General features: G+C 31.7%; 3 protein-coding genes across 6 annotated transcripts in view; 2 read left to right on the top strand and 1 right to left on the bottom strand.

Annotated features, from left to right (window-relative positions):
* LOC144851927 (ATP-dependent RNA helicase TDRD9-like) overlaps positions 1 to 5,230 on the top strand; it is an 88,498-nt gene extending 83,268 nt beyond the window's left edge. Inside the window, exon 38 of the transcript XR_013614243.1 lies at positions 5,219 to 5,230. The gene's annotated coding sequence lies outside the window, so the exon portion shown is untranslated. The remainder of the gene's footprint in view (positions 1 to 5,218) is intronic.
* The window catches only part of LOC144851934 (uncharacterized), a 55,322-nt gene that overhangs the window by 4,634 nt on the left and 22,894 nt on the right, over positions 1 to 27,794 (bottom strand). The gene's annotated exons all lie outside the window — the stretch shown is intronic.
* The window catches only part of LOC144851925 (uncharacterized), a 39,165-nt gene continuing 11,496 nt past the window's right edge, over positions 126 to 27,794 (top strand). For 2 of the 4 annotated variants that reach the window (XM_078709586.1, XM_078709589.1), the window contains exons 1-24: positions 131 to 200; positions 1,152 to 1,335; positions 4,515 to 4,606; positions 9,582 to 9,644; positions 10,073 to 10,130; positions 11,506 to 11,598; positions 12,665 to 12,781; positions 14,243 to 14,335; positions 14,744 to 14,926; positions 15,491 to 15,651; positions 18,869 to 18,944; positions 19,358 to 19,615; positions 19,940 to 20,183; positions 22,139 to 22,264; positions 22,899 to 22,969; positions 23,216 to 23,334; positions 23,782 to 23,969; positions 24,787 to 24,850; positions 24,991 to 25,098; positions 25,429 to 25,601; positions 25,967 to 26,028; positions 26,186 to 26,333; positions 26,694 to 26,737; positions 27,337 to 27,399. In XM_078709586.1, the coding sequence (XP_078565712.1) occupies positions 1,213 to 1,335; positions 4,515 to 4,606; positions 9,582 to 9,644; positions 10,073 to 10,130; positions 11,506 to 11,598; positions 12,665 to 12,781; positions 14,243 to 14,335; positions 14,744 to 14,926; positions 15,491 to 15,651; positions 18,869 to 18,944; positions 19,358 to 19,615; positions 19,940 to 20,183; positions 22,139 to 22,264; positions 22,899 to 22,969; positions 23,216 to 23,334; positions 23,782 to 23,969; positions 24,787 to 24,850; positions 24,991 to 25,098; positions 25,429 to 25,601; positions 25,967 to 26,028; positions 26,186 to 26,333; positions 26,694 to 26,737; positions 27,337 to 27,399 (2,727 nt within the window). In that variant the 5' untranslated portion in view covers positions 131 to 200; positions 1,152 to 1,212. Of the gene's footprint in view, positions 201 to 1,151; positions 1,336 to 4,514; positions 4,607 to 9,581; positions 9,645 to 10,072; positions 10,131 to 11,505; positions 11,599 to 12,664; positions 12,782 to 14,242; positions 14,336 to 14,743; positions 14,927 to 15,490; positions 15,652 to 18,868; positions 18,945 to 19,357; positions 19,616 to 19,939; positions 20,184 to 22,138; positions 22,265 to 22,898; positions 22,970 to 23,215; positions 23,335 to 23,781; positions 23,970 to 24,786; positions 24,851 to 24,990; positions 25,099 to 25,428; positions 25,602 to 25,966; positions 26,029 to 26,185; positions 26,334 to 26,693; positions 26,768 to 27,336; positions 27,400 to 27,794 lie in introns of all 4 variants that reach the window. The other 2 variants (XM_078709587.1, XM_078709588.1) reach the window with 2 other exon arrangements.

The following is a 27,794-nucleotide window of genomic DNA, read 5'->3' on the forward strand; positions in this document are numbered from 1 at the left end:
GTTGTGCACGTGTTGGTGATTTCCGGTATAATCGATCAAGGTAGATTATCACTGATTGGTTTTTGTAATTGCTCCGCCAACTCATGCACCAATGATCATGCTCGTTGTTCGATCAAATCGGATATCGTCTGCCAAATGAATTTTCAAAACTGATTCGAAGTTCAAGTTTACACGTCTCGTAACTCATCAAAGTTACCAAGGTAAATACATTAATTAAGTTCTTTTAGTTTACTTATTGTTAAGCACAGGTTTATAATTATAGTTTATCATAATTATGTAGGCCCCTAATTATTGTAGCTAGGCCTACGTAGAGGATAGGCCTAGGATAAATATTACTAATTAGGTAGGCCTAGGCTAGCCTAGAGTAGTACTAGGCTAGGCCTAGTAGTAGGCTAGCTAGACCAGGCTAGTGCCAGGAGTGCTGTATGTACATTATGTGTGGAATCTGTATGTAGGTAGCCTAGCCCTGCCTAAATAGGGCAGGTTTAGGTCTAGCTAGGCCTAGTGTTAGGCCCTACTAGGCCTAGCTAGGTCTACTTATATTTCTAGATAGGCATACTCTAAAGATTAGGCTAGGCTAGTTAGTATTATGTTAAAATTGAAATATTAATTTTACAATGAAAAATAAGGTTTAACGTTTATCGCAAGCCAAATAGCGTGCGCGACGCATGATGGGAAAAGTTTGGAAGCAAACGTCACAACGGCACGTAATTAATCAATATTAATGAAACGCACTCCTGCATCAATAATTATTTGTAAATGATGCATCCATGACGCACGTCTCCCTCCTGGGGTGGGTTATACAATTAACAAATGTGCATATTATAGAAAGTCATATTCCTAATAAAAGTTAAAGATAGGTCCTAGCCAAACTATTTCCTAAATATAACTAAACCTAGGCTAACCCTCTATATATAAATAATTTAAAAATATCAAGCAGAGAATCGATACCACGATAAACTAATAATTTTGTTATGGGGCCTAACTAAAAACTGACCAAAATTATGAAAGGGAAGCCATGATTCGACGGTTCGATCTTTATTTAACCATCAACAGGAATGAACAATAATTCCAAAGACACTTGCTAATACTAGGCCTATAGTTTATTTAATAATTATTTAATAAAATTATAATTTGTTTTCTTTTTTTAGATGTGTCATTTTATAATTGGAAATAGTTCAGTTTAGTTTCTACCTTGGATTTTATATAGCAATGAATCAACGGCCAAATAGCCTTAATCTGGATAAGGGCAGTGGTAGTAGTCATTTTGGTCGCAAGGTTCTAAAGTCTCCGATGCCGAAAAAAAGAAGCAAAGTAGTTCCATTATCGGAGCGAGTAAGTATCATGATATCGTATGGGAACAAAAATTAATTTCAAATAATGTCTTGTTCATTTAAATACTCTGGTCTACAAAATTGTACAAAGCCATTCATTGACTATCAGTATCATTATCATTATCAACCAAATTGAAAGTCCAACACAATGTCTGCAACAACTAATACTTAACAAAAACATTTTTTTTCAAAGGAAAAATGTGTAAACTGTCAAATTAAAAGCAATATTAAGCTTTTGAGTTTATACTGTATCAAAATTGACAACCGTTCATTTGTTAAATAAAATAGCTTTGGTAAAAAGAACCTAGTGTACAATCATAGAGATTATGATTTTGTATTGTATTATAATGATAGAAATATTTTAGTCATAGTTCAATTTAAAACCAGGTCAATACAATACAATTGTTTCAAGGATATGAAAATCACATTATTGTTTTATTGTTAAATACAGTAGGAATAAAAAACATAGCAAACAGGGTGCCAGTCTATACATACTTTAATTAGCCTGCTCAGTGCTATAATTATCATATAAAAAACATAATCATCATTAATATTAATACAATTTATTGAATCTGAAAATTACAGTATTATATAGGTTAAGGGATTTGTTTTTCAATATTTATAAACCCTATCATTTCATGTAAACTGCCAATTAGTATGATACATAGATATCTCATCATCTAGATATTTATTACCATTTATCTATGATAGGATTAATTGTTACTTGGTTAAAGCAGGCACACCACAATAGGTATTCCACAGAGACGTGGGCTGTACACATCTACACGTTAAATAAACTAGTCATGCATTTATTAGTCAGGCTTTCATCATGCAATGGGATTATTCATTATTAATCCATGGATTATGACAACAATTCGATCAGGAAGTGTCTTTTGGGCTTCGTAAATCAATTAGGAAAATTATTAAATTACTAAATGAAATTTAAACTATTCATTTAATGTCTAATAATAATATTATGTCAAGAATTGTTAAAACTATAACATACCCATAATTCAACATTATTCTTTAAACATAGGTTTTATTTAACAGTATTTGTAATTGCAATTTTGATAATAATTAATTTAATTTATTAATTTTAATATTTAAGTTTTAAGTCTGTATATACAGTATACTTATACATTATTAGTTTTGATTGAACGATACTTTTAAGTGTCCACATACTCAATGATATCAAGGATTACTGATTATTAAAAGAATAACACATTTGAACATGTTCAATTCAATAGCAAACTTCCAGATTTTACATTATTAAATATGTCTACAGTAGAATGGGTAATTTTTTTTTTAATTGTTGTTTGTTTTTTTAATTGTATTTACTTTAAATTGTCAGGGATTTTGGTGTAAAGTTTTCATTACATGTTAACTGTTAGAATTGGATGCAAGTGTAACTGATTTCCACTGAACTGTAAACATTTCCACTTCGCTAATTAATACTAATTATTAATCAATAATAAGGCAGATGATACACGGCATTAGTACTTTGGAGAATGAATGAGATCCAATACTTTACTGTATACTGTAGGTCCTTCAGGGGAAACATTTTGAAATGTTTAGAGTCACACAAGCTAGGTTACTGTAGCCTACCCACAGGTCTCTTGTTTCAATACTTGGAAACTATTAAAAGATGTTGTGAATTGTTTATTACATTTTGTCCAACTTTCATTCGGTGTTTTTAATAGGATCATGACAAACACCAAATACAGTACAGTATCAACAGGGAAATGTAACATTTTCTGCAACAGTGCAATAGACTTGTCATTGTTCCCTTTACAAATTGACATAAAAGATTGTAGTTTGATAGCAAACCTCATCATCTAAAGCTTGATTGAACTTCAATAGCAAATTCTTAACCTACAGAGGTTTCTAATAATAGCAGGTAGTCGTGGTCAAGAGTTAAATAATGAACCTTTTTGTGTACAGGTAGTTTGCATTTAATAGTTAACCTTCATTTTAAATACAGAAAAAGTTTTAGTTAGCTGTACTTTTTACTAGTTTTTATAATAATAAAAATGCCGTAATGTACATACAACGTTGATACAAGATTTTAAATAGCATAATGACCCATATGTAGAATTAGAAGAAGTCATCAAAATAAATAATAAACGTCAACGTCAACAACTGTACTATAGTAGTAGTAGTACTGTCCAGTATTTTCCCTGAAGCCGGTTTTACCATAAATATTTAGTGGAATAAATTTCTCCCTCTCACCCTTCTCCCTAAGTGTACAGGTACTGTAATAAGAAAATATGGAGCTAAAATAATTAAGCACTGTCTAAACTGTAAGGTACAGTACTTAGTAGTAGTCTAGACTATTCAATTCTATTTCTTTCAGTCTACAGTACATACAGTACAGTAGGGCCCTTGAACGAAAAATGCTCAGTAGGGGTCACTGATATTTGCGAATCCTCAGAATTTTGTATTTTTGATATATGGAATATTCCCTTTATTAAAGAATTATATTAATATTTTGTGTGTTTTTAACCAATTAAAATTAAAAATCTATTAACCTGAATCTGACATCTGAATGTGAACTACAATATCCCCTTCCTATTAGTGACCTACGACACACCCCTTCCTGAATGAAAGTGAACTACAAAACATCCCCATGTGTAAAACCCCCTTTTTGAGCATCCTCATTTTGTTTAAGCGGGTCATTTTTACCTAAACCTTGGCGACACAACATATTTAGGAATCGCAATTTGCACTTCCCTGTTCAATCCACAGCGTCTATCTGTCAAATCCATAGAGGAAATGTACGCTAATTAGCGTCATGATTTTACTTGGTCATGATTCACCAAATGTTTTCATACACCTATTTCTATAAGCTTGCGTAGGAATTACTGAAGTTTTCTGAAGATAAAAGCTGTTCATTTGTGACATACTTTCTCTTGTGGATTGTTAATTATCAGCTTTCCTGCAAAAATACTGAATTCAGTTTCCACCCGAGACTTGATTGCCCTCTGAATTATACAGAAGAATTTATTTCTGTCTTGTGTTTTATACAGTACTAAACGTATAGTATTGTACTTAGTGAGGACGTCCCTTCAACATGGTAAGAATACAACATTATTAATACAGAAAACTCTTATTTTTGGTATTTTTATTATAGTTTCTTTCTAAAGATATAATGAGTGTAATTTTTTGTGTTTTTTTTTTTAGGTAACGTTAGAGCGAGTACTTGGAATTACTGTTGCTGATGGCTCTGCCCTTGCTTGTGATCCTAATACTGGACTTGTGGCCTATCCAGCAGGGTAAGTCTAAATTAACATTAACATACTGTAAAACAAATAATTTACACACATTCTGCCACATAATGTAAACATAGCAGTAAAATCTAAATACAGATGTAAAATAGCAATAGACCTTATTTTTTAAAGCCAAAATTCAATTCTGTGCGGTCTAGAATTTTAAACACTAATTGGTGAGCTCTGGATCTGTCTCACCCACTCATGAAAACATTTAGATACTAATCTATCAACTAAAACTGTAGGTAGACAGTACTGTTGTAGCCATCAGAACACATTGACAAGCATTTCATTTTCACTGGCTGATTTTTACGTTAAATCAGTGATTCATAAACAATAATACAGTACTGTATACCACCAGATTCTACTCAATACAAAGTACATAGTCATAGTACTGTAAACGGACAAGCATTTCCAAAGCTTTGCATTTTAAGTACTGTATAAAATATGCTAATTAGCCAGTTAATTAATAATTGCTGAAACGAACCCTGCCCTTAAAACTGATAGTTACTGTATTACTGTATCAGTTTAAGGGCTTGATTCAAAACTGAATTTAAATAGTGCATTTGTTGTACATTAAGCCTTACAGTACATTTGATGGTGTGTATCTGAACATAGTTTCTGTGGTTATTTTTCACAAACAGTATTAAACTGTATCTGTGCTGTACAGTATGTGTTGTCAATAACAATACTGATTAGCTGTGGCTAATAGATCTTTAACATACAGTAATGGTCACCATTATTCAAATGATTCACTCTGGCCTATCTATTGTACAAGGTCATTTGACCCTTAAGTTTGTAGTTTGATTCAAAGGCTTGATAGTCCACTCAACATTGACCATCTGATGGTAGTCATAGCAATTTTGATTATTTACAAAATTTATCAGAATATTATTATTAGCGTACTGTACCTGTATGTTGGATTTTAATGTACACCCCTATTGTTGATAGACTTACTGTAACTATACACAGTGCGAATACATATTGTACTGTATTCAATGTGATGAATACACTGCACTTGGTAAAGAGCGCCTCATAATATTCAAATGATTTATAATAAATATTTTATACTACTGTACCGTATTTATAATTACAATTTTACATTTTATTTAAAAAAATGTAATTTTTATATTATGAATAATAATGAACTGAGGTTGAAATTGCCAACAAAATATTAAAAAATATAAATTAAAGATTTTATATTAATAAATGAAAACAAAATTCTTTCATTATAGAATTGTTACACAGTATAGTAGACCTTTCTTATCTTATTGGTATGCTTGCTGCTATGTGACAGGTAGTAAAGCTTAAAACATTTGTATTTTGACTCTAGCTTTCAATTAGGAAGGCATAGACTGATTAAAAGTTGTTTATAGTTGTGTGGAACCATAACAGATGTGCTAGCAATTAATAAATTAGCAATTACAAAGATAATTTATGTGTTAATGTATGTGGGTTAAAGGTTAAAGTGAGATGTATAACATTCTCTAATTCATGTTCACAAACAGCACATTAGGCCAGTGATATTTTAATAATAGTTTCAAATTAGTGTTTATTTGTTATTTTAATACTGTTTGCACATATTTATCAATAGTTTGCCGACCGTCCAAAAAGTGTGTTGTTTTGTTTAAAATGATCCGATAAATTAACAGTGACAAGTTGAGGAGGGAGTGCTTCATTTTAACGAAACTTGATGGTACAGTTGAAATGAATCAAGTGCATGTCTTTTTGGAAAATTATCAAATTTATTCCAATTATTACACTTACAGTAGACGGTATGTTATAAAAGTTCATTCTGATGTCAATGCATTGTTGAACTTGAAGACAATTAGAATGTGTTCTGGACTTTGTTCACAAACATTGTGAATTAACAATGAGAGTAGACCGAGAGCCAACATCTTTATAACTTTTATTTATAGATAGTAAATAAAATTCATTAATTGGTGTGGATTTTTGTAATTGATGGAACAAAAATATAGTTTGAAGTTATAGAGTTTTATAGTCTGTAGCAAAAAGGTTGTTTTGTATAGCTTTTTGCTATGCTACACTGGCGAAATTATTCCCTGATTTCCACTACTGTAGTCAAATTTGTTGGCACAAATTAAAAGCATTCGCATTTGTGTATTCATATTTTCGTCTTCCAATCGCAGTTTCTTGAGTTTTTCACATCAGAGAAATTAGTAATTCACATACTGCACAGTACATCATCAAAGTACAGACCTTTAAATAAATGTACAGTATTTGTCATTCTCAGTATTTAACTGTACTACTATTTAATACTTTCACTGTTTACCCAGGCATAATTTACAAGACACTGTATTCATTGTGTGTCATCTCCTGTGTTTTCAATTCAATTATGATCCAAAACCTTGATGTCAAATCATTAGCGCAGACATCCCTCTGAAATGATAATGAACTGTTGGTTGGTTGGGATTTAGGGCATCTATATATAAATTATGGTTAATTCTGACATAGGCGAGCACAATGCAAAAACTTCGGTACAAATCTCCGCCTTGGATACCTACCTTATCTATCTCAGATGTACCCCCACCCTCTAGTACTGTAAATGCATGAAAACCACCAGATGGGCGATGGACCAAGGTTTAACAATTAGTTTAGTGTACTTAATCATGTTTGCTGTTCAGTTTTCTGCTTGGAACATAACATTTTTTTTTTATTTTTAATAGTGTACAGTACAGTAATTGGAAATTGTGAATAAATAACATATTTTCCTCTTGCAACTATTAGGCCTAATACAGTTACCTGATTAGGTGAAATTTTCCATTTATTTTTTTCACTGACACAGTAGTAAAAAATGGTTTAAATCACTAAGACTGCTTTGCTTGTGTGCTTATTTTTTGTGTACTAAGATTTGAGACGAGACACTCTTAATGGTCTTTACTCTTAAAAGTTTGTCACAAAGAACCTTTTAACCACACAAAATATCATATTTACGGATACAGAAAATACGGATATTAAAATTAATATCTATCAATTGACAGTTTAAATAAATAGTGTGTGTACATAATAGTTAGCTATTGTCTCATCATACCATACTGCAGCATCTGCATAGCCTTGTTGTATTTAAACATGCCAGTAGAGTACTGCTATACCATCAGACTGACAGTAATGTGGGATTGAAATTTTGATTGTCAATGTCAGCTATCATTAATTCTGTATGTCATAACAACAACATACAGTATTTCGATGTACTGTAGTGAACATCATCATTTAATTTAATTATATTTCAATGTTGTAACCTGTATTTAGCATTCTTCATAGAATGAACATTGAAATGGCAATGGTTGCGTCCTCTGTAGTCATTAGCAGGTCCTATTGCATCATACTGTAGTGTAATTGTTGACAAAACAAGTCATAAATTAATGTGACAGTGTATAAACTACAGTATGTGTCAAATGTATATTAGCTATTTTAAAATGGTATAGTCAAGTTATTAACGCCACACTGTTTTTAACAGGTTTTTTTTATTACTGTACAGTACTGTAGGTGAAAAAGTACAATAAAAAATGTGTTTTCTATTCTATTCTAATAAAAACTTGGAATAAATGAAATGGGATGAGATTTTATACAGTTTATTCAGACTTTCTTTACACATTATAAATATAATGTATTTATTTATCAAAGTCTTCAGCTTACTTACTGTGTAAATTGATATTTGGCTACAGTACTCAGCTATGCAATGTATTCTGTATATGGGACGACAGGTAGTTGGTATAGTTAGCCCCCCTGTTGTTAAAAGTCTGGAGTTGAAACCAAATGTTTGCTCAGCTACTTTTACTTGCATAATCTTGTGAACTTGAGGTAAAGCTCTGTCACGTAACCACCTCAAACCTGCTGACTGTTATCCAGACCTTTTGATATACAGTAGAATGTTTCCTGTAAAATTGTTGATAATTTTTTTATCCACCCTTATTGTTAATAACATACGCAATTCTGTAGACATTATTGTATAATATTTGGTAATAGTTTTGGTGTCTATTACTTATTAGTAGAGTACTTTAAAATTGTCCAACCTTAATAATAATTAAACAATGTTTTTACTGTAGCCCCCTGTCGTCATGGATGATGCTTTTTAATCTAGCCTCTTTGGTTTAATAATATTGTTGACATGTTTGGCTCAATTATTTCTACCTACTGTTGATCAAGAGGCAGATATCATTTAAAGGCTCAGCTTTAAAAAAAAAAAAACTATATTGAAAGTCTATTTTTACCATAGTACTGTAGATACTGTACCATGTTTTTATGAAAAACATTTCAATTACATTTCAACAATGATTACAAAAAAGTGTAAACAAACTTTCAAAGACATTTTATAAAATGTAAGGCTTTCAATTACAGTACACAAGTAATCAAATATGCTTGTGGTTGGTTTACATCAAAACAGAAATTGTTTCTGTTGACATGTGCACTGTGAGTGTGAGGTATAGGCCTAGTACTAATAACAGTACTTTTATGGGTGACTTCATCATAAAGGATACTCGATAGCTGTTCTGCTACTAAATGTCAATTTTATTAAATATGATATATTTTGTTTTATTTGTCAGTTTAATACTTGATTAGAATTTAATCAAATTCATGTTTTACAGTTATTTAATTATTAGTATTAATGCAATTATTAAAATATTAGGATTTTAAAAAATATTTAATTTTGAGCTATTGTATACATGTTTTAAGACCAATTTAAAGTTGCTACTGTGAACTAGCCTTAAATTAGATAAAATTAAACATTGAATGAAGTAGACTGACAGTCACTGTACCTTGTAAACTGTAAAGTAATGGTGCTTTAATACACAGCCTGCAGTACACTGGGAAACAATGGTTAAATCTCAGATCTAAAAATGTCGCTTCAATTAAATTGACAGACAAGGCTCCAGAGCATCACAATTTAATACATTATTTATGATTTATTCTTTCAGATGCATCAAAATATTAATACATTATTTATGATTTATTCTTTCAGATGTGCTGTGGTATTGTTTAATCCAAGGAAAAATAGACAGTCATTTATAATTAATAACTCAAAGTAAGTCACATGTATACAAATGTATCCTTAACAATACATTTGATAATGTTACATCATGTGCTTATGTGTTGTTTAGTTCCAATGCACAGTAAATTATTAAATGTTTACATTGTAAACATTTTGCAATTTTGGGCGATGTATAGTACTAATCTAGTTTATAAATTACAGCACCGAATGCTGTTTAAAACTGTTACTTTGTGAAAAGAAAAATAAAAAAAAAGCCTTGTTTTCATACCATAGCCTTCAACAAATTCACAAAATGGAAGGGGCACATATTGAATAAAAAAATTTACTTCTGAAAATTAATTAATTTATTATTTACCGAGTAAAGAGAATTTTTTCAATTGTTGAAAGTTATACTCAAGAAATTGTTCTGTACATTATTGAGGTTATGAAACATTATTTATTATGACTTATTTTATGAACAGGAAAACTATTAAAACATTGGCCTTCTCAGCAGATGGTAAACATTTGGTCACAGGAGAGGTAAGAATCTGTATAACTTTGCATAACAAATATGAAAATCATAGGAAAGCCTGTAGGGTATTTCCTGCTGGGAAATCAAGTGAAGGTGTCTGTGAGCCATATTGTGCTTTTGATTTAATTTTCTCGGTCCTAGGTTCAATTATTGGTGTACAGTAGTTCGATTTACTGATATTATGGCAAGCAATACATACAATTTTTGTTGAATCTTTTAAATAAGTTGAGCTGAATTTGGGAAAGTAAACAGTACATTGAAGGTATCTTCTTGGTTCATTGGGTGGGTGCTTTGTTGAGTTGAAGCTGGGTGGAAGGCCTTCAAATTAGCTTAGGCTGGGTAGAAAACTTTGGTATTAGGTGACTCTGTCCTCCTTCATTTAGCACAATCACACCAATGTACCCATCATTGATGAATTCACCTGCTGTTGTGTGTTATGGTAGATAAACACAGTCATCACACTACAGATGCAGTACACTGACAGAGTGACAGTTAAAATCAGATTGAAAAAAAACAATTTATTTATTAAGTACTGTGTACATCCATTTATATTTAGAAGCCTGGCCTGAAAAAGGGCAAAATATTATCACTTTTTATTTACATTTGCAAGTAATGCAAATGTCTACCCTCAGTATAAGAGTTCATGTAACAGTCAAATGTTCAAAACGTCAACTGCGTAAATGTTTCCACTTTGCTTAATAGTTAAAGCAAGCTGGGACAAATTTAGCACAATCCAAAAGTGTAAATGGAGGTCTTTACATTAGTTCTGAATATAATATGGAGACTGCATCAGTGATATATTTAGTACTATTTTGTTGCTGTCAACTCACTAAAGGAATTGACCTAAACTAATCTAAACCAATCTAAGGATTATGGCGTCAATATCCAGCCTAAGCCCAATGGAATATGTCTCTGATCTAAACTAATCTAGGCATTATAAATAGGTATACAAAGTTCACCAATTATTGGTTGTAAAAAGATAAAGGGAATTTCACTTCTTCTTATGCAAATGTGAAGTTATAGCAATATAGACAAACTAGTCTACAGTATACTGTACAAGTTCCAACATTCAATAGATTCAATTCAAAACAACTATAAATGTTCCCCACCATCAATTTTGCCTAAATTCTATTTGATTTAACTAATTGTATGGACCAATTAAAGTTGGTCATGATATACCTCCTTTTTCCATTTTAATCTCACGGCCTACAGTACATGACAGTACAGTTTTAGTTTAATGATGTCACAAAGACACAGCACACCATGTTTATTCCTGTCTCTTGATTGCACAAGTTAGGGTTAGAGTTGTTACCTCACATGAAACCTGTAGGAAATCTGGTTACTTTGTATTTTAATTCTCAATACTATTTCATTTCTCCACAGAGTGGACATCGGCCAGCTGTCAGGATATGGGATGTGGAGGAAAAAACACAAGTGGTGGAATTCCACAGTCACAAGTTTGCAATTACATGCGTTGTAAGTAGTGTTTGAATGACAGTTATTGGGAGGAGTCCTATTTTTATTCAGGCATATGGACCCCTATTAAAGTGGAGACCTTCAGGGCCTAACAAATTGTCTCTTTAATGAGGGTGCCCTCTCCCCCCCCCCTAACTATGAAAACATTCGCATATGTGGCAATTTGAGCTCATTTTTATTGAATTGAATATTACCGAAATTTGACTAATTGGAATTTGGCAATCTGGGATTAAAACTGCGCAGATACGGAATAAATTAATTATTTGAAACGATTGTTGCCATGAACACTAATATCTTACACAAAGAAGTGGAAAATTATTTTTGTAATCTTTATTCATTTTTAAAGAGAAATTACATTGCTCATCTTATAAATATAAAAACAAAATATTAATCAATCAAACAACAATCTATTAAATATTCAACAATATCATTTTTAATAAAATTTCAGATAATAATGTGAAATAATTAAAAAGTAAATGAATAATTCATTAATACACCTGCCTCAAGCTCCTTAACAATTGGGTGGAATAATATCATCAGCGATATATTTCACTTCACCTTTTATACAATTTCCTGGCCATTCTCCTGATCTCCAACCTAGACAATGTTGATCGTTTATATTCAATACAATAGAGACAAGCTGTCAGGACTTGTAGTTACACGCTTTCATATCCACATTACGCCCTAGGAGATTTCTTGAAAAGAATTATTGGTGCAACAAATAATTGTGAAATTTATCTTTTATTTATATCTTGATTTGTTTCAATGCAAATGGTATAATGATTTAATTTTATTCCACTGTCCTAATGTTTTTAAATTTATAGAACTGTACTTTACTAGAAAATTTAGATTTCATATAAATAAATTATTATTAATAAAAGAAAATTTTATTTATATTTAAAATATTTATTTTTAAATAATGATTTAAATAATCAAGTTTACATTATATCAATTCTTTTAATTATTTAAAAAAAAATTAAAATTCAACAATTTTTTTTTGTCTGACATGGGTTCATCACATGATTTTTTAATTAATTTAAATTTAACGTTGCTATTTATTTTATAGGCTTTTTCACCGAATGGCAAGTATGTTGTGTCTGTTGGTGAGCAGCATGACAAGACAGTGAATGTGTGGGATTGGAGGGGAGTAGGCCTTGTGGCGTCTGGCAAAATCTCATCCAAGGTATGTACTATATTATGCAACATTATTTATTTATATAATAGATACAAATTGCATTGTCAAATAGTAGTTGGCCTACTCATTTGTTGTTTTTAACTTATAAAAAAAATTATATTAAGTGGTAGTACAGTAAGTAATTTTGCTAATTCACACATTTTGCTGGTTTAATGCCATTTCAGTACACATAAGACAGTAGATTCCAACTACCTGTATACAGAGATTTTAACTCAATACTTCATACAAGTATTAAAATCTTGAACATTGAATTGCTTTTCTGAAGGTTAAGAGGGAAATAAGTAGTGGTTATTCAAGATGTTATTGTGTAATGAACAGATACTATTTCAGACTCGGTTTCTGTAATTCGCAGATTTTAGGCAGACAGTGAAGTATTAGGGCTACCATATTATTATTAGCTACAAATAAGGCAATGATACTAAACAATGGGTGGGTGGAAAGATTCATTACTGTAGGAGGTTGACATAGGGAACAGATTCTTTGATGACAATTAAACCATGGAGGTTTACCTCCATGATTAAACTATTTAAACATAGATACTTTAGATTCAATAATTATAGTATACTTCTAAGTTCTATACAAACAAATTAAGCCATAGTATTCTGTCAAAATATTACAAAAATATTCTTTTTTAAATGAGTTTGTTTTATTCTACAAATAATACAGCCTCAATATTCTGTGGCTTTAAACAGTTATTTAAGGAATTAAAAACAGTGACAGTGATTAGTGACCCAGTGTACACTGACCAAATGTTATTTAGTATGGAATACTGTACTTTAATAATTCTGTCCATAATGATTGTAAATTATGGCGTAAGCAAATTAACAATACAACAAGGCTTCTTGTATGCTTCACATTCTTTGTCAATCAGTAATGTTTCAATAGGCAACAGCAGTGAGTTTAAAGAATGCAGCCAGGTTACAACAATATTATTTATTCATTATACTTGTTACATTTGTAGCAAAGGTTTTGTATATACTCACTCTGTATTGCTAGATGGATAAGTTACATTTTGGTGTGACTTTATTTAAGTGTTTATTGCAATTTGAAAATAGAATTTCTTTTATAAAAATATAACAATATTAAATTTGTTTTCTAATTTATTTAAATGGTAATAGAATAAAACAAGTGGAACTTCGAATAAACAGATATTGATAATTCAATGTATTTGACCATTTCCAAGATTCTTAGACATTATTCAGTGAATCTGGTAAACATTTTTTAAAGAACTGAGTAGTCCAATAATGGCACCGATTTAAAAAAAAATGTACGGTTTCCATTCCCAGCTTTGAGATTATGTAATTATTGCTTGTCTGTTGGAACAATGATTGTGTAAAAATTTAAGTTTTATTCATATTTTAGCATTGGTGCATTCAATGTTTAAAACTTAGTGCTTGCTAAGCTATTACAATACATGTCACTTTGTCATGATCATTATACCTTTTCTAGGTTAAAGCTATATCTTTTGCTGAAAATGGAAGTTACTTTGTAACTGTTGGTAACCGCAATGTGAAATTTTGGTATCTTTCTTCAAAACGTAAAGTAAGTGGTAATATGAGTGTTTGGATTTGTTTCGATTATTAAGAAATAAAAAGGTATTCATGTTTTTCCTTCACAATTCGGGTTATAGCTGGGATACTATTTAAAAAATGTTATTTACCAAATATTATTTAATATTCTATCAGCTTTATTGGCAATCTTTATTTGTTTACACCTACTACCCTACACCTTCACTCATTACCTCGTATCACTTGTCATCTCAGCCGGCCACATTCATCAGCCGCAGGCACACTCATATCCCAGGCACCAATACACCTTCCCCTCACCCATCAACAGCTAGTAGAATGATTGTTGGCAGTTATTTTCTTTACTAAGTTCACTCTAACTATAATTACAATTGAACTATAACCAGGCTTTATTTATTATCCCTTTTTACCTTTTGTGTCTCAGACACGAGAAGCACTTCCTCTGTTAGGCCGGGCTGGTATCCTAGGAGAGCAGAGGAATAACTTCTTTACTGATGTAGCGTGTGGCCTGGGTGAGAACAGCAACAAAACATACTGCGTAACTACATCAGGCTTGCTGTGTGAATTTAATGAAAGACGTTTGTTGGACAAGTGGGTAGAATTGAGGGTAAGTAAACCAACCAACTTCCAACCAAATCAATTTACTACAATTCTAATGAACCTTAAAGCCATCCTGTGTCAATTACCATTCAATAAAAACTTGTTGAAGTACAGAAGCACAGTACAGAACTCTTTGGGACCTCAACAAAGTTTCCCCTTATTGACTGTAGTGCTAAAACATATTCCCCTTTTCGTTTAATGGGAAATATTCCCCTTAATTGGGTGTCCTCTGAATAGGGAGTCCTAAAGTACGGTTTCTAATAAGTATTCACCAGCAAATGTTGTATGTAATAAATGTACCCAGTGTACCACCTTTGGCAGTCTGTTTTTTTAATTAGAAAATATAGATGACCTTGATTCATTAGTGCTTTACCTATGTTGTGAGTTGTCAAAGTGGCTATGGTTTTGAGAAATGGTTTTATTTTAGTATGCGAAACTTGTTTATAAACAAACTATCAAAACTGGTCTCAGAGAAAACTGTTCCTTCCTCCTCCTTCAATAAAAACAGATCATTACATAACACCCTGTTTAATTGTTAATTAAAAAAACTAATTGATTTTCCTTGCATCAGGTATCAAGTGCAAACAGTTTATATGCAACAGAAGAGCATTTGTTTGTTGGCTGCAATGATGGTGTTGTTCGTTGTTTTGATGCTTCTACCCTTCATTTTGTTGCAACGTTACCCCGTCCACATTGCCTTGGTGTCAATGTGTCTGATGGAATAGATCCAAGGTAAATAACAAGGTTTTTAATATTTTATGATATATTTTGTTCAAGTTACCTAATGTTCTGAACCTTACTAAAACAGCTTGTGATGTACATGAAACATATGTTCTATCACTGATCAGGAAGTTTTTGATCTATGACAGAAAACATCCTGTATAACAGCTTGTATTAAGCTCACACATTTTACACGGGTGTACTGTAATTTAGGACTCGCATGTTCAACTTTACCAAATAAGTCTAGGCCTAGTAATAATAAAGCAACTGTAGAGGAATCGTTCGCAGTATGTGTCCACTGGAAATATGCAGTTGCAGATCCAGGATTTTGTTTTAAATAGGGGGTGAGGGATGGGGGCCCAGGGCCTAAAAACGGTAAAATGAAGGGCTGAGCTTAATTTGATGAAAGAATGTTTGAAGTGGTAAATTTGATTATGCTGACAAGTGTAGGAAATATTAAGTGAATAATTGTGAGAACGTTTGAAAACATATTGAGATGGGAAATGATTAATATTGTAACATTCTTTTTTTTAAAAATAAAATATTGTTTATTTAATCTGAGTAACCTTTTCTCTTTGCATAAGAAATGATTTTAATAGGTCGTATTAGGTTGTAATCATTTAATTTTATGCTTCTGTTATTTTACAAGATCCACAAAAACAATTTTATAGGTTGAGAGGTTTTGTGTAGTTGATGAGTGCTATTTCCTCCATTTAGAAATATAATTGAAAGATTGAATAAAATTATATCAACATCTTGCAACATTATGGTCAAAGTGAACTCATCGAATAATGCAAATTTATACCTTTTTTTCACATATCATACATATTGATAAAACAAACACAAATATTAGTATATTGTAAGTTTGTAATGCATGATGTGTTTCAAAAGGAAATAAAGTATGGTTGAGAATAATCTTTAAAACAAATTTCTGATAATTCAAATTTAAATGTATTTGCGTGACAGTGAATCATTCAAAATACACAGGAAAATTAAAAGTTGGCTAAAGATTAACAATTTAAATTAGAACTGCCAAGTGTGACACGCCATTAACAAGAAAAGGGATAATTCAAACCACTGTGTAAAAGTTACGGTATAAAATTTAATCCTGACATTGTCATACTTGTTGAAAGACGAATATTACTGTACTGTATGTCTTCTTTTTTAAAATCCATGGACATTTGTTTGGTACACTTATTTCATGATAAATCATAATTGTAATTTGCAATAGATCAGATGAGGTTGATATTAATGTCACAGAGTGTCCAGACTGGTGGTAAGTTTGGAAGTCATTTTCGAAAAAGCAAAAGCAGAAATGTAGAATCTGATACAAAATATTGCGCATGCCAAGACCATTGTCCTGGTACTGTTAAATTAAAGTATGCTAAGTGCAGGAGATAGTTTAAGATGGATATGTCCAAAGGGTGTGAGTGAAAAGATCATACTGCTCTAGTATTTTTAGTGGGCTTCTTGAGTGCAAAGCCTTTAATAATAGGCAATTGCAGGTAGAGGATTGTTTAAATGTTGTTTAGCTGTCAAGTTTGCATTCCTCCCCCTTAAATTGGTCAGAAATAGATTAGGATTGTTCCATCGATAAAGGCTCTACATCATTTTGTACAATTTCATTAAATTTAACACATTCATTCACATTAATGGTGTCAATTTGTATGTAATAAGAAGTAATGAAAAAAGAAGGGGGGTGGGGGGAAGGATAAAGGTGGGTTGTTCCAATGAAAGACAAAAGAAAAAAACATCATTTTAATGTTTTAAGGGATAACTTTTAAGAATGTGTTCAAAATTTATGATGAGCTTTGTCAATGCACAGAAAACATGATGGTAATTTAGCCAATTAGCATAGCTGATAGTATACAGTAGGAGATATTTGTGCATAATTGCTTTAAAATATATGTAAGTCTGGTGGCAGTGCCTTATAGTGTGCTTTGTATGAAACAAAATCTTTATTTATATAGCATTGCATTGATTGGTAATATAGTGTCATGAAATATTATTACCGGTATTATAAAATTCTATTTTGACAAGCCAAAATTAGTAACTGACCTGACTGACAGTTTCAGTGCTCATTTCACGAGCACTTTCTTCAGAGTGACAACTATTCATGAAATATTATTTTCAGATACAGAAATGTAAATGTGTGTAAAAGTTGTGAGGCAACACACAAAGTATGGACTAAAGTATGCGCACAAGATGTTATTGAAAGTGGCATACTAAACATTAATATTGGAATGGCCATATTCTAGTGATGATTAAAAACCCCACCCCAAGTTACAGAAAATTCTCCAAATGTTTACAAACACCTGAATGTGTAATGTACCACCTGGATGTGCAATGGAATGCCTAATCTTGAAGATGGATCTAAATAATGCACAGCATGTGATACATAATCAACCAATCAAACGGCAAAGATACACCTGATTTAGAATCAGCTTCCTAGCTTAATATATATACTTTTATTCCTATGGCTGCAAACATCAGTTCCAATATGTTTACAAAATCAAACAATGACTAGGCTAGCGATGTATAATTCAGATAATGGCACAACCTGGCATCAGAAATATTATTTAAACATAAATGTGGAAGTAATTATTAGTCGTAATATATAGATTATCTTTGACGCCTTATATTTTCTCCCTGTTGGATTACTAATAGTTATATTTATAGATGTTTGTATCAATACATAATTGATTATAAAGCATCATAGTATCAAGAATTTTTGTTTATGGAATATCAAATAAAGTCTTGAAAAAAAATAAATTTTTGAACTTTCTCTTTAATACTACAATAGAACACCGTCAGAGCCCAACAAAATGTCCTCTTAATAGAGGTGTACCCCGTAAAGGCGTTGGCTGTAGTGCTATGTAAACGTTATTGTTTTCAAAGAAAGTTTCCCTTTTTTAGTGTGCCCCCGAATAGGAGTGTCCCAATGGAGGAGTTTTACTGTATGATTACCTCAGCTTAGGAGACATAATGAATAATAAAGTAACAACATCAATGTTGTGAAGATTATTATTAGAGATATTGAGAGTAAATAAAGTAATGTGTATTTCTTCACTTGGGTCTTGAATGAAATTCCTGTGTGGACTTTCACCTGGTTGAGTATCTCACAATAAAATATAACATCTGTTCGTTTGAAAAGGCATTCCCATTTGACATCTTAGAATCACTCTCTAGTGTGAACAAGACCTTACATTCTTAATTTATTTTCTTTTAGCCACCTGTCCATTCATAGAGATGATGCAAATTACCCAGATGCCATTGCACTCAAAGTTGATGATTATAATAAAAAGGTAATAAAGTAGTAGTTTAGTAGTATTTATTTTATTGAACAAAAAATATATAAAAAGTATTTCATCTGGATTAAAATAAGACAGACAATTGAATGTCGTTTGGTGGCAGCACTTAACACAAAGTGGAGAAGAAGTTGTTGTATGTGTCGTCTACACCTGTGTGCAAGTCCCAGGTTATTCCCTCACATTAACATTGTTTTTTATCACCTTGGTATTGTTAAGGAGGCTATGTTTCACTACGTCATAGGCCCTCCCACACCCCAACTCTTAAATTAATTAAATATATTAAAATATTAGTATGCTATTTTCCTATATCAAAATAAATTCTTAAAAGATTTTACCATATTGAACATTTTTGTAATCATTAAAAAAAGCTCATTAATGAATATGTAATTATATCATTTCTTTTGCAGTTAACTTGTGTTTATCGTGACCACAGTGTGTATATTTGGGATATCCACGATGTTAAAATGGTCGGTAAACAGTGGTCATCATTATACCACAGCTCTTGTATATGGGGCGTAGAGTTGTACCCCACCTTAGGCAAACATCAGAAGGATACGTTACCACCGGGTTCGTTTATTACGTGTTCTTCCGATGATACGATACGAGTTTGGAACCTTAACCACACTAATAGCAATGATGTATTTAAGAAGAATGTATATAGTAATGTAAGTATGGAGTATTCTTGTCTGGGTGTGCCTGTGCCAATTTGTTTGGTTCTATTCTATCTATTCTCTTAGAATACACCAGTGACGTAATGGGTATTATTGGCGTAATGGTAAGTGACTAAAATTGTGCCCTCCAAACTACTTTATCAAATTAGCCAATTGAGGCCCTCATCATGGTTAAAGGTGAATGACCCACATACCCATAAACAACTTATGAATATTCATGACTTCTTACCCACAAGAACAACTTATAAATATTCATTATTTCTTACCCAATAACAATCTTTGAATATTCATAACACTGTTCTCATACATTTACAACAGGAGTTGATGAAAATAGTTTATGTTGATGAAGAGAAAACCCACCTAACGGACATAAAACCAGACACAGACGAGGGGAAGAATGGGGTACGTTGCCTATGCATAACCTCAGACGGACAGCACCTAGCGTCAGGTGACCGCTCTGGTAATATACGAGTCCATGACCTGGTTCTGATGCAAGAGGTCAAGTGTATTGAAGCACATGATTCTGAAGTGCTTTGTTTGAGTTATTCAAAGGCAGAAACAGGTAGGAAACAACTTACTGGAAAGCTCTGTCTACTCTAATCTACTCTATTCTAAACTTTATGTGACAAAAAAATGTGATATGCCCATATACGGACATGATGATGTCATGTCATTACCATATTTGTGCATATCACTACCATATTTCGGCACATCAAACTTTTTTGTCAAACTTGTTTGATAGTGTAGGACATTATAATCTCCTGGTACTCCACTGCAGGAGGATAATATTGGTTGACTTGTTTTTATTTAGCTTCATCAATTCTGATTCTTGCTACCTATTATATACCATCAAAATGGATTTTCAACTTAACAATACAGTTTCAAATACATTGCAAACATTTTCTTAAAATCGGTCAAAAAGAAATATATATTTTATTAGATTACATGCTTCGAATGACACATAAAGTATATATTGCCCCCTTTTTGTCATAAGTACTGTTTAAGTCTAGACTGCTTCCAAGCATAACATGCATGATTTGCAATACGTGATAATATTTCATTAATGTCTTTTTGAAATTAAATTATGATTCAATGTTATATAAGGTATACAGAATAGATGATGACTACACACAGTGCATTCTGTGTGTCACTGATATTTTACATGGGAATATTTTGCACCTTTCGGTATTCTCATATTAGATCATTCATTACTCTGAGTGATGCAGTATATTTGCTAGTTAGCACACTAAATTTTGACAAAAAACCATCATTTACGCATTTCTTAAAATAAAAAAAAGATTTAGTTGTACTGGCCTTGGAAAAATAAGTAATAAGTAAGTAATAAGTAAGATTTTACATTTATAAATTTCCTGAATGCTCTTTTTCCAGACGGATACAACATTATATATTTCCATCGTGGCGACAACTGCAAATACTCTGATATCCTTGGTCTTCTATTTATAAATCTTATATGCCCACACAGAATCAACCTAGTGACAGGATGTAAACATTTGTTTGTATTAATTTTTTATAATGAATGACAAACATTGTTTTTAGATAGGTATCTCTTTATGGCTCTGTACTAACTACATTAAGAATACTGTTCATAAGACAATGAAATCTTAATGCCATAATGCTATTCTGTATGATCTAGTTACTGTTCATAACTAAACTTTTCACATTTCAAACAGTAATTTTGTTAAGGGTAGCTAATATACTGTTATTATTTGAAGAGTGTCAGTTAATTGCTGTGTTTGTCTCTAAGGTATACAGAATATTCAAATCTCACACTAGGTCTCAGCACACACAATCTTTTATACAGCAATGATGCATTCCAAATAGCCATGTGAATGCTTGGGAAATGTTTCATAAATTGAATTTCCTTTTAGCTGTACCCTGGGATTTGTTGACAAGTGCCTTGGGATGGAAACCTCAACACATGGTTATCATTTAGTGATAACTTTTAAGAGAAACATCAAAGTTTAGTTTACTAATTGCAATGCCTATGCTAATTTGTCTTTACTGTTTTCAAGTTGATAGTGACACTTTTTTATATATCTACTGTACATACAGGAGTAACGTCCTATAAATTTAAATTCTTCTTTTCTTTTTAGAACTCTCAGTAGATTGTAGTCAGTATATTCATTTATTTACAAATTATGTACTTACCTGTAATTCAAGTTATTATTAAATTTTTTTAGAAAGGCTTAGTTTATATAAAGCAAATATTTTACTTCTCATAACATTATGTCATTGCTATATTGTATCAAACACTCTCACATTATCTCTTTGAAAAAATGCTTTCAAAATAAAACTTTAAATGCTGAAATTGCATATTGTACAACCATACTTCTTGGAAAACCAAACATTTCTTGGATGAACCGAAATATGTCTGGTATTGAGAGATGGAGCTAACTGTATATTTACATTTTTTATGAGGGTCATGATGATCCAACATTTTTAATCAAATTAATTTATGTATACATTCATAATTATCAATATAAATATTTGTTTCAGGTCATAGTTTATTAGCATCGTCAAGTCGTGATCGTCTTGTTCATGTATTCAACTTAGAAGATGATTATTCATTGGTCGAAACGCTTGATGACCACTCATCCTCGATAACGGCTGTATCGTTTGCTGGTAGGACATATTTCATTCAATTTATATTCTTATATAAAATTATGGAAGATTTTTGGATTATAGATTATTTTCTTATTTTTATCTATTTTCTTTATAAATTGATATTAGACTGATACAATATTTTCACATCTAAGCATATTTTGGTAGGCACAGATTACACAGGTTTTCTTTCTTAAATAAGTTTTACTTTTCATTGGTACTTGATCTAGTCCATGCTCTCAAAACAACCATCGTCGCTCTCCGTATATTCCAACTGGCAGGAATACATGTAGATATCGCACCGTCTTTCAGATGAGACGTTAAGCTGTTGGTCCTGTGTGCAACATGGCTCACATGCATGTTAAAAAATGCTGTACACACTTTGAAAAGAGCAGGGGATCGTCTTGCAGTGTACTGCCCAATTTACCACCGGAATCAAGTCTAAGGACTTAGTGGGTTATCATTGGTGTGAAACACCAAAAAAACGACTATGTGTGTATGCTGTTTCATGCTTGCCAAAATAGAAGCACTGCTGGTGATTCTTTGGGTGGTGGAAGGGGAAGAAGTGAACCGAAAGTGAAACATCCTGCGTACTAATTGTACAAGTTATCAATCAAAAAAGGCTCATAATTATTACTATTATTATTTTGTATAGATGTGAATGGGCAGTTGAATCTGATAAGTTCAGGAGCAGATAAGGCATTGATGTGTAGAAAAGCAGTTGAGGTACAGCAATTTTTACTCAATAGGCTTCATATAAAAAGTATTTTACAATTACTGTTAATAGTAGTTTCGCTTTGTACAGTAATAAACAATAAGTTCAACAAAATAAAAAACTGTCATCTGATGCAATACCAACAGCACGTCAGCAACTTACTCAGACCAGACCTGATTTCTGGTTTAATCATTCTGTTTGACATTAGTTTTAAACCAACATTAAATAAACTATCTTTATGTATTGTTATATTTTAGGAACCTAGTTTACACTTTTCTCGTAGTCATCATATCGTTTGTAAAGCTACGTTTCATGACCTAGCCATAGATCCCACCGCTAAGTATGTTGTCACTGCATGTCAAGACAGGACTGTAAGGTAGGTTGACCCCGTGGCTCATAGTTTGAAGACTCATCTGTGTTGATGATGTATATCAAATAAATAGTTAAACTTTTGATCAAAACAAAATACAAGTATGAAATATTTACACCTCATCAGCGGAATGACCTGTTTCCGTGCGGTGGACACTTGACCTTAGCCGATGACATCACAACCGTCACAACACAACTATTTATTTGGCTCATATATGTTTATATTTAATGTTGAAAAGAAGAAAATTAATAAAAGTTGGTTTAATTTGTTTAGTTGTTACTAAAGAATAAACTCCGACAACAAACAATTAGCCTTTTACACTGCATAGCTAAAAAAAACAGGTTGCATACACTACATACACATTCACCACTCCGTGGCACCTATTCAGTCTTTAATTGTAAAACTTCTTACTAGCATAGTAGAATAATAATATTTTTTCTTTTCGTAACCCAGGATACACCATTTAGCAACTGGAAAAATAAGAAATTCGTACAAAGGGGCCTTAGCAGAAGATGGCACATTAATCCGTGTTGAAATTGATCCTTCGGGATTGTACGCTGTCACCAGTTGCTCGGACAAATCAATTGCAATTTTTGACTTCAATAGCGGTGAATGTTTGGCGACTATGGTTGGCCATGCAGGTTAGTTAAAAAAACATTTTTGCTGTTTCAACCATTTTGAATATCAAATAAATTTTTTTTTTTTAAACTTGAAAGAAATGTCAATCACATTTTATAAATAAAATTATTTATTTTGAAAAAAATTCATTAAATTATTTACTACTTTTTTAGTGAAAATTTATTTTTAAGAAATTCAAATAATATTTTTCCAGTAAATAATAATTTATGCGTGTTATAACTATCTCTCGTACATCTGTTACTGAGCAATAACAGATCATACATATCGTGTTCACATTGTTTAACCCATAGCATTGTGCTGTGCTTTGTACCTTGATTTTGTCCCATTGATCTTGCCTCTTGTTTGGTTTAGTTTACTCAGATGTAATTTATATCGTTTACCATAAGCATGACAAAAATATACAATTGTTAATTTGTGGTTGATTAGTTTCCATTAATTAATTAGTGTCAGATATTAATTAATTAATCTCAAGTTCAAGGATGAAACATATACTGTACTTGATCAATACCAGTCATGTTTCCTGGCTTTTATCATCAAATAACAAATATATTATTGGTTAAAACGTACAGTTTTGACATTTGCATGAATTTTTATTTCTTTTTAATGTCATATCAATATATTTTACTTTTAAGAAGATTATTTTTTTTGGCCTAATAAAGATGCTTTACTATTATAAGTTTGTACTGAACAGATGGGACGTTGAGCCAGTTTTTACTTATTATTTTCTAAAATAATTGTCATGTTTATTTTTATTGATAAATTTGTTCATTTATTCAACAACAGTGATTGTGCTTATAAAGTTTAAACTTTTTCATTTAGAATTGGTAACGGGTATAAAGTTTTCCAATGATTATAAACATCTATATTCGGTGTCAGGAGATGGGTGAGTGTAGTTTTTACTCTTTTAATAATCATTTATCAGCACAATGTTTAACATTTATATAACAGTTTAACACTAAATATTATTTATTTGTTTGAGATCCAATTGCTAATTTTATAGCTCCTTGGTCTTTCTACTCATAGGTGTATATTTGTGTGGAAACTGCCATGGGGAATGACCTACTCAATGAAATCTAGATTTGCCGAGATTGAAGCATTGAAAAATCCAATACCAAAGATGATAGTGGAAAGGTAATCCCATGAGCATCTTTTAAAACAAAATTATTAGTTAAATTATTATCAATCATTCCAGTCTCAAACCTACTTAATATGAACACTTTTGTCAAAATTTGATGCCATACGAAACCATTACTACAGGTCTGATGATTTTTTTATTTATTTATTCATTCTGTTGATCAAGTGGATCAAACAAGGATAAAAACACAGAAAAGTACAAAACGCAACTTATTTCCACTGTGGTTCCTAAGATTATAGCATAATAATATTCTCTGATGATACCATAAGACTGCCTGAGAAATGAGGTGTTAAAGAATTTAAATATGTTATTCATTTACTTTTAAGGAGGGAAACATATATTGTACCACCAGCAAGTCTTCCAAACCAAGTACTAAATGCCACCAAAAGAAATAACCGTAGTTCCATTGTTGTGGATGATACGTTATTTCAACCAGCAACTGAGTCGTTACTGTCATCGGAAATTAAATTACAACATAACAGAACAGCAGAACTGAAAGGTTAGTGAGTTCTCATATTTTAAAATCTTTGCATCGTCTTCATGTTGTGATACTCCCTTTGCAGCTCAAACAGTGCTATACTGGGTACAGATGAATTCAGATCAGTACAGCAGACTCTACTTCTGTAGTAGCTACAGTGGCTGGAATTTAACCAGAACCTATTACCCTACCAGTTACCCTATTTATCATGGAAGATGAGCTCTTTAAAGTTGCACACAATGTAGGCCTATATGTGTATACTGGATATCTGTTTTCAAGTATTGAGAATAATTTTTGAAAGACCTTACAATATAAGGCGTTAATTCTAGATTAGAATAGCATTGCATTACACTGGTTTAATTTTTGAAAATTGCAATTTTTATTAGCGGAAAGTTCTCCTGACTATCGCTTCAGTGTTGGACAACTACCATCATGGGCAAAGAAACAGGTAAACAGTGATCTTAAAATTTGTAAACAAGTTTCTTTACCACAAAACCACTTCACTTTAGCTACTGTCCACTTTTTAGAAGTTATACTAAGATTTAGATTTGTACAGAGACTAGGAAAGCTTCTGCCAATAATATATTTTATGTGACAATTTGTAGGTGATGGGACAAGATGACCAGGCTAGCCCCAGCACATACATCAGTCCATCACAACCGAAAGGTCGCTGGGCTCAGAGGCTAGACAAGGGATTCAAGGTCAAGTCGGACATTAATGAAAGCATTTTATTGAATCTGGATGACTGTATGGGTAAGGAAAACATATCAATCATTACAATTAAAGTACAGTTGACACTCCAAACCAGACTCTCTGAAAACTGGATACTCTTCCATAACTAGACTTTTCTCAAGCTCTATCTACACTATCAAACTTTATGTGTCAAAAAATGTAATTTACCCAAATACGGTAGTGATATGATATTTTTAAAAAGGTCCCAAATTCTTATTGACCACTGAAAACACATTCAGAATACCAGAATTTCTAGGAAACCAGATATAGGCCAGCCCAGAGGTTTCCTTTATTGGAGTATTAGAGAATTGATTGTATTATTCTTTTAAAAGTTAGTGTTCTGCCTTCAAATCAAATAAAATAATATTGTCTTGTTCTTAGATCGAAGGCGATACACTGTAGAGCCTGACAGTATATCTGATCAAGTGAGTGAATTCTTAAACAGCTTACTTACTGTAAGTAATATTTTAATTATTTGAAATGGCTGGCTTATGGTATATATCAGCATGCTGCACCCCATGCACACAACCTAAGGTTTGACTCATGGTATGTTATCATCACTAACATATCTGTAAGTATGAATAATGATACTCATGAAAATATATATTGGTTTTATACATATTTTAAAGGCATATACTCTAAACCACACAGTAATGATAATAGTGAAATCTGGGAGACCAAAAGGAGTCCTAATTTTCAACTCAGCCAAACTTAAACTATACCCCAGAACTTGATCATAAAGCTGCTGTTATGTATATATCTTTTATAGCTAACACATACTAATTATATTATATAGCCCCTCATACGTTTATCAAATGATAAATAATATACTTATCTTCAAAGTACTTTATCAGATAACTTTGGTTTAGGGCTAATTTTAAAATAGACCTCCAGCATATATCAGAATTTATAATTTCTTTGTTACAATTGAAATAATTTACATTACATTGTAACATTGTGAGTGTGCTATTCTAACAGTATAAAATTCATATAAATACACATTGCTTGGTTTTCTTCATTTTAGTCTCAATTAGCAAAAAAGTGTAACGATCCTGTCCCAGTACTTCCACAGCAAATAGTTAAGAAGGTAACAACTAGGTGTTAAATGTGATTTGTGTTGAAGTGTGCTTTTTATGTTATGTCACTTTGAAAATGTTTGTGAAACAGCGTTTTAAAGTTGGTTTTAAAAAGCTCAACATATAAAGAGTGACTATGTGAAGAGTGGCATATTCATTGTTTGGTCTTTTTTGTTTGTTTTCCTGTTGCTGTGTCATTTTTATGAGAACATTATCTCTCAATATTCAACACATTTTTGAAAATTAGATCTGACTAAAATAATCTTTTGTGGTGCCATTGAAACAAATTAATTCACCTGAAAATCCGTCCATAACATCTATTCTGCATTCACTTTACTACATACAGTGTGAAGATAGTATATCTATTCTAAACCACATACAGTATTTTGATGAACCAGCATATTTT

This window comes from Antedon bifida, chromosome 9, assembly GCF_963402885.1.
Source record: "Antedon bifida chromosome 9, ecAntBifi1.1, whole genome shotgun sequence".
NCBI classification, from domain to species: domain Eukaryota; kingdom Metazoa; phylum Echinodermata; class Crinoidea; order Comatulida; family Antedonidae; genus Antedon; species Antedon bifida.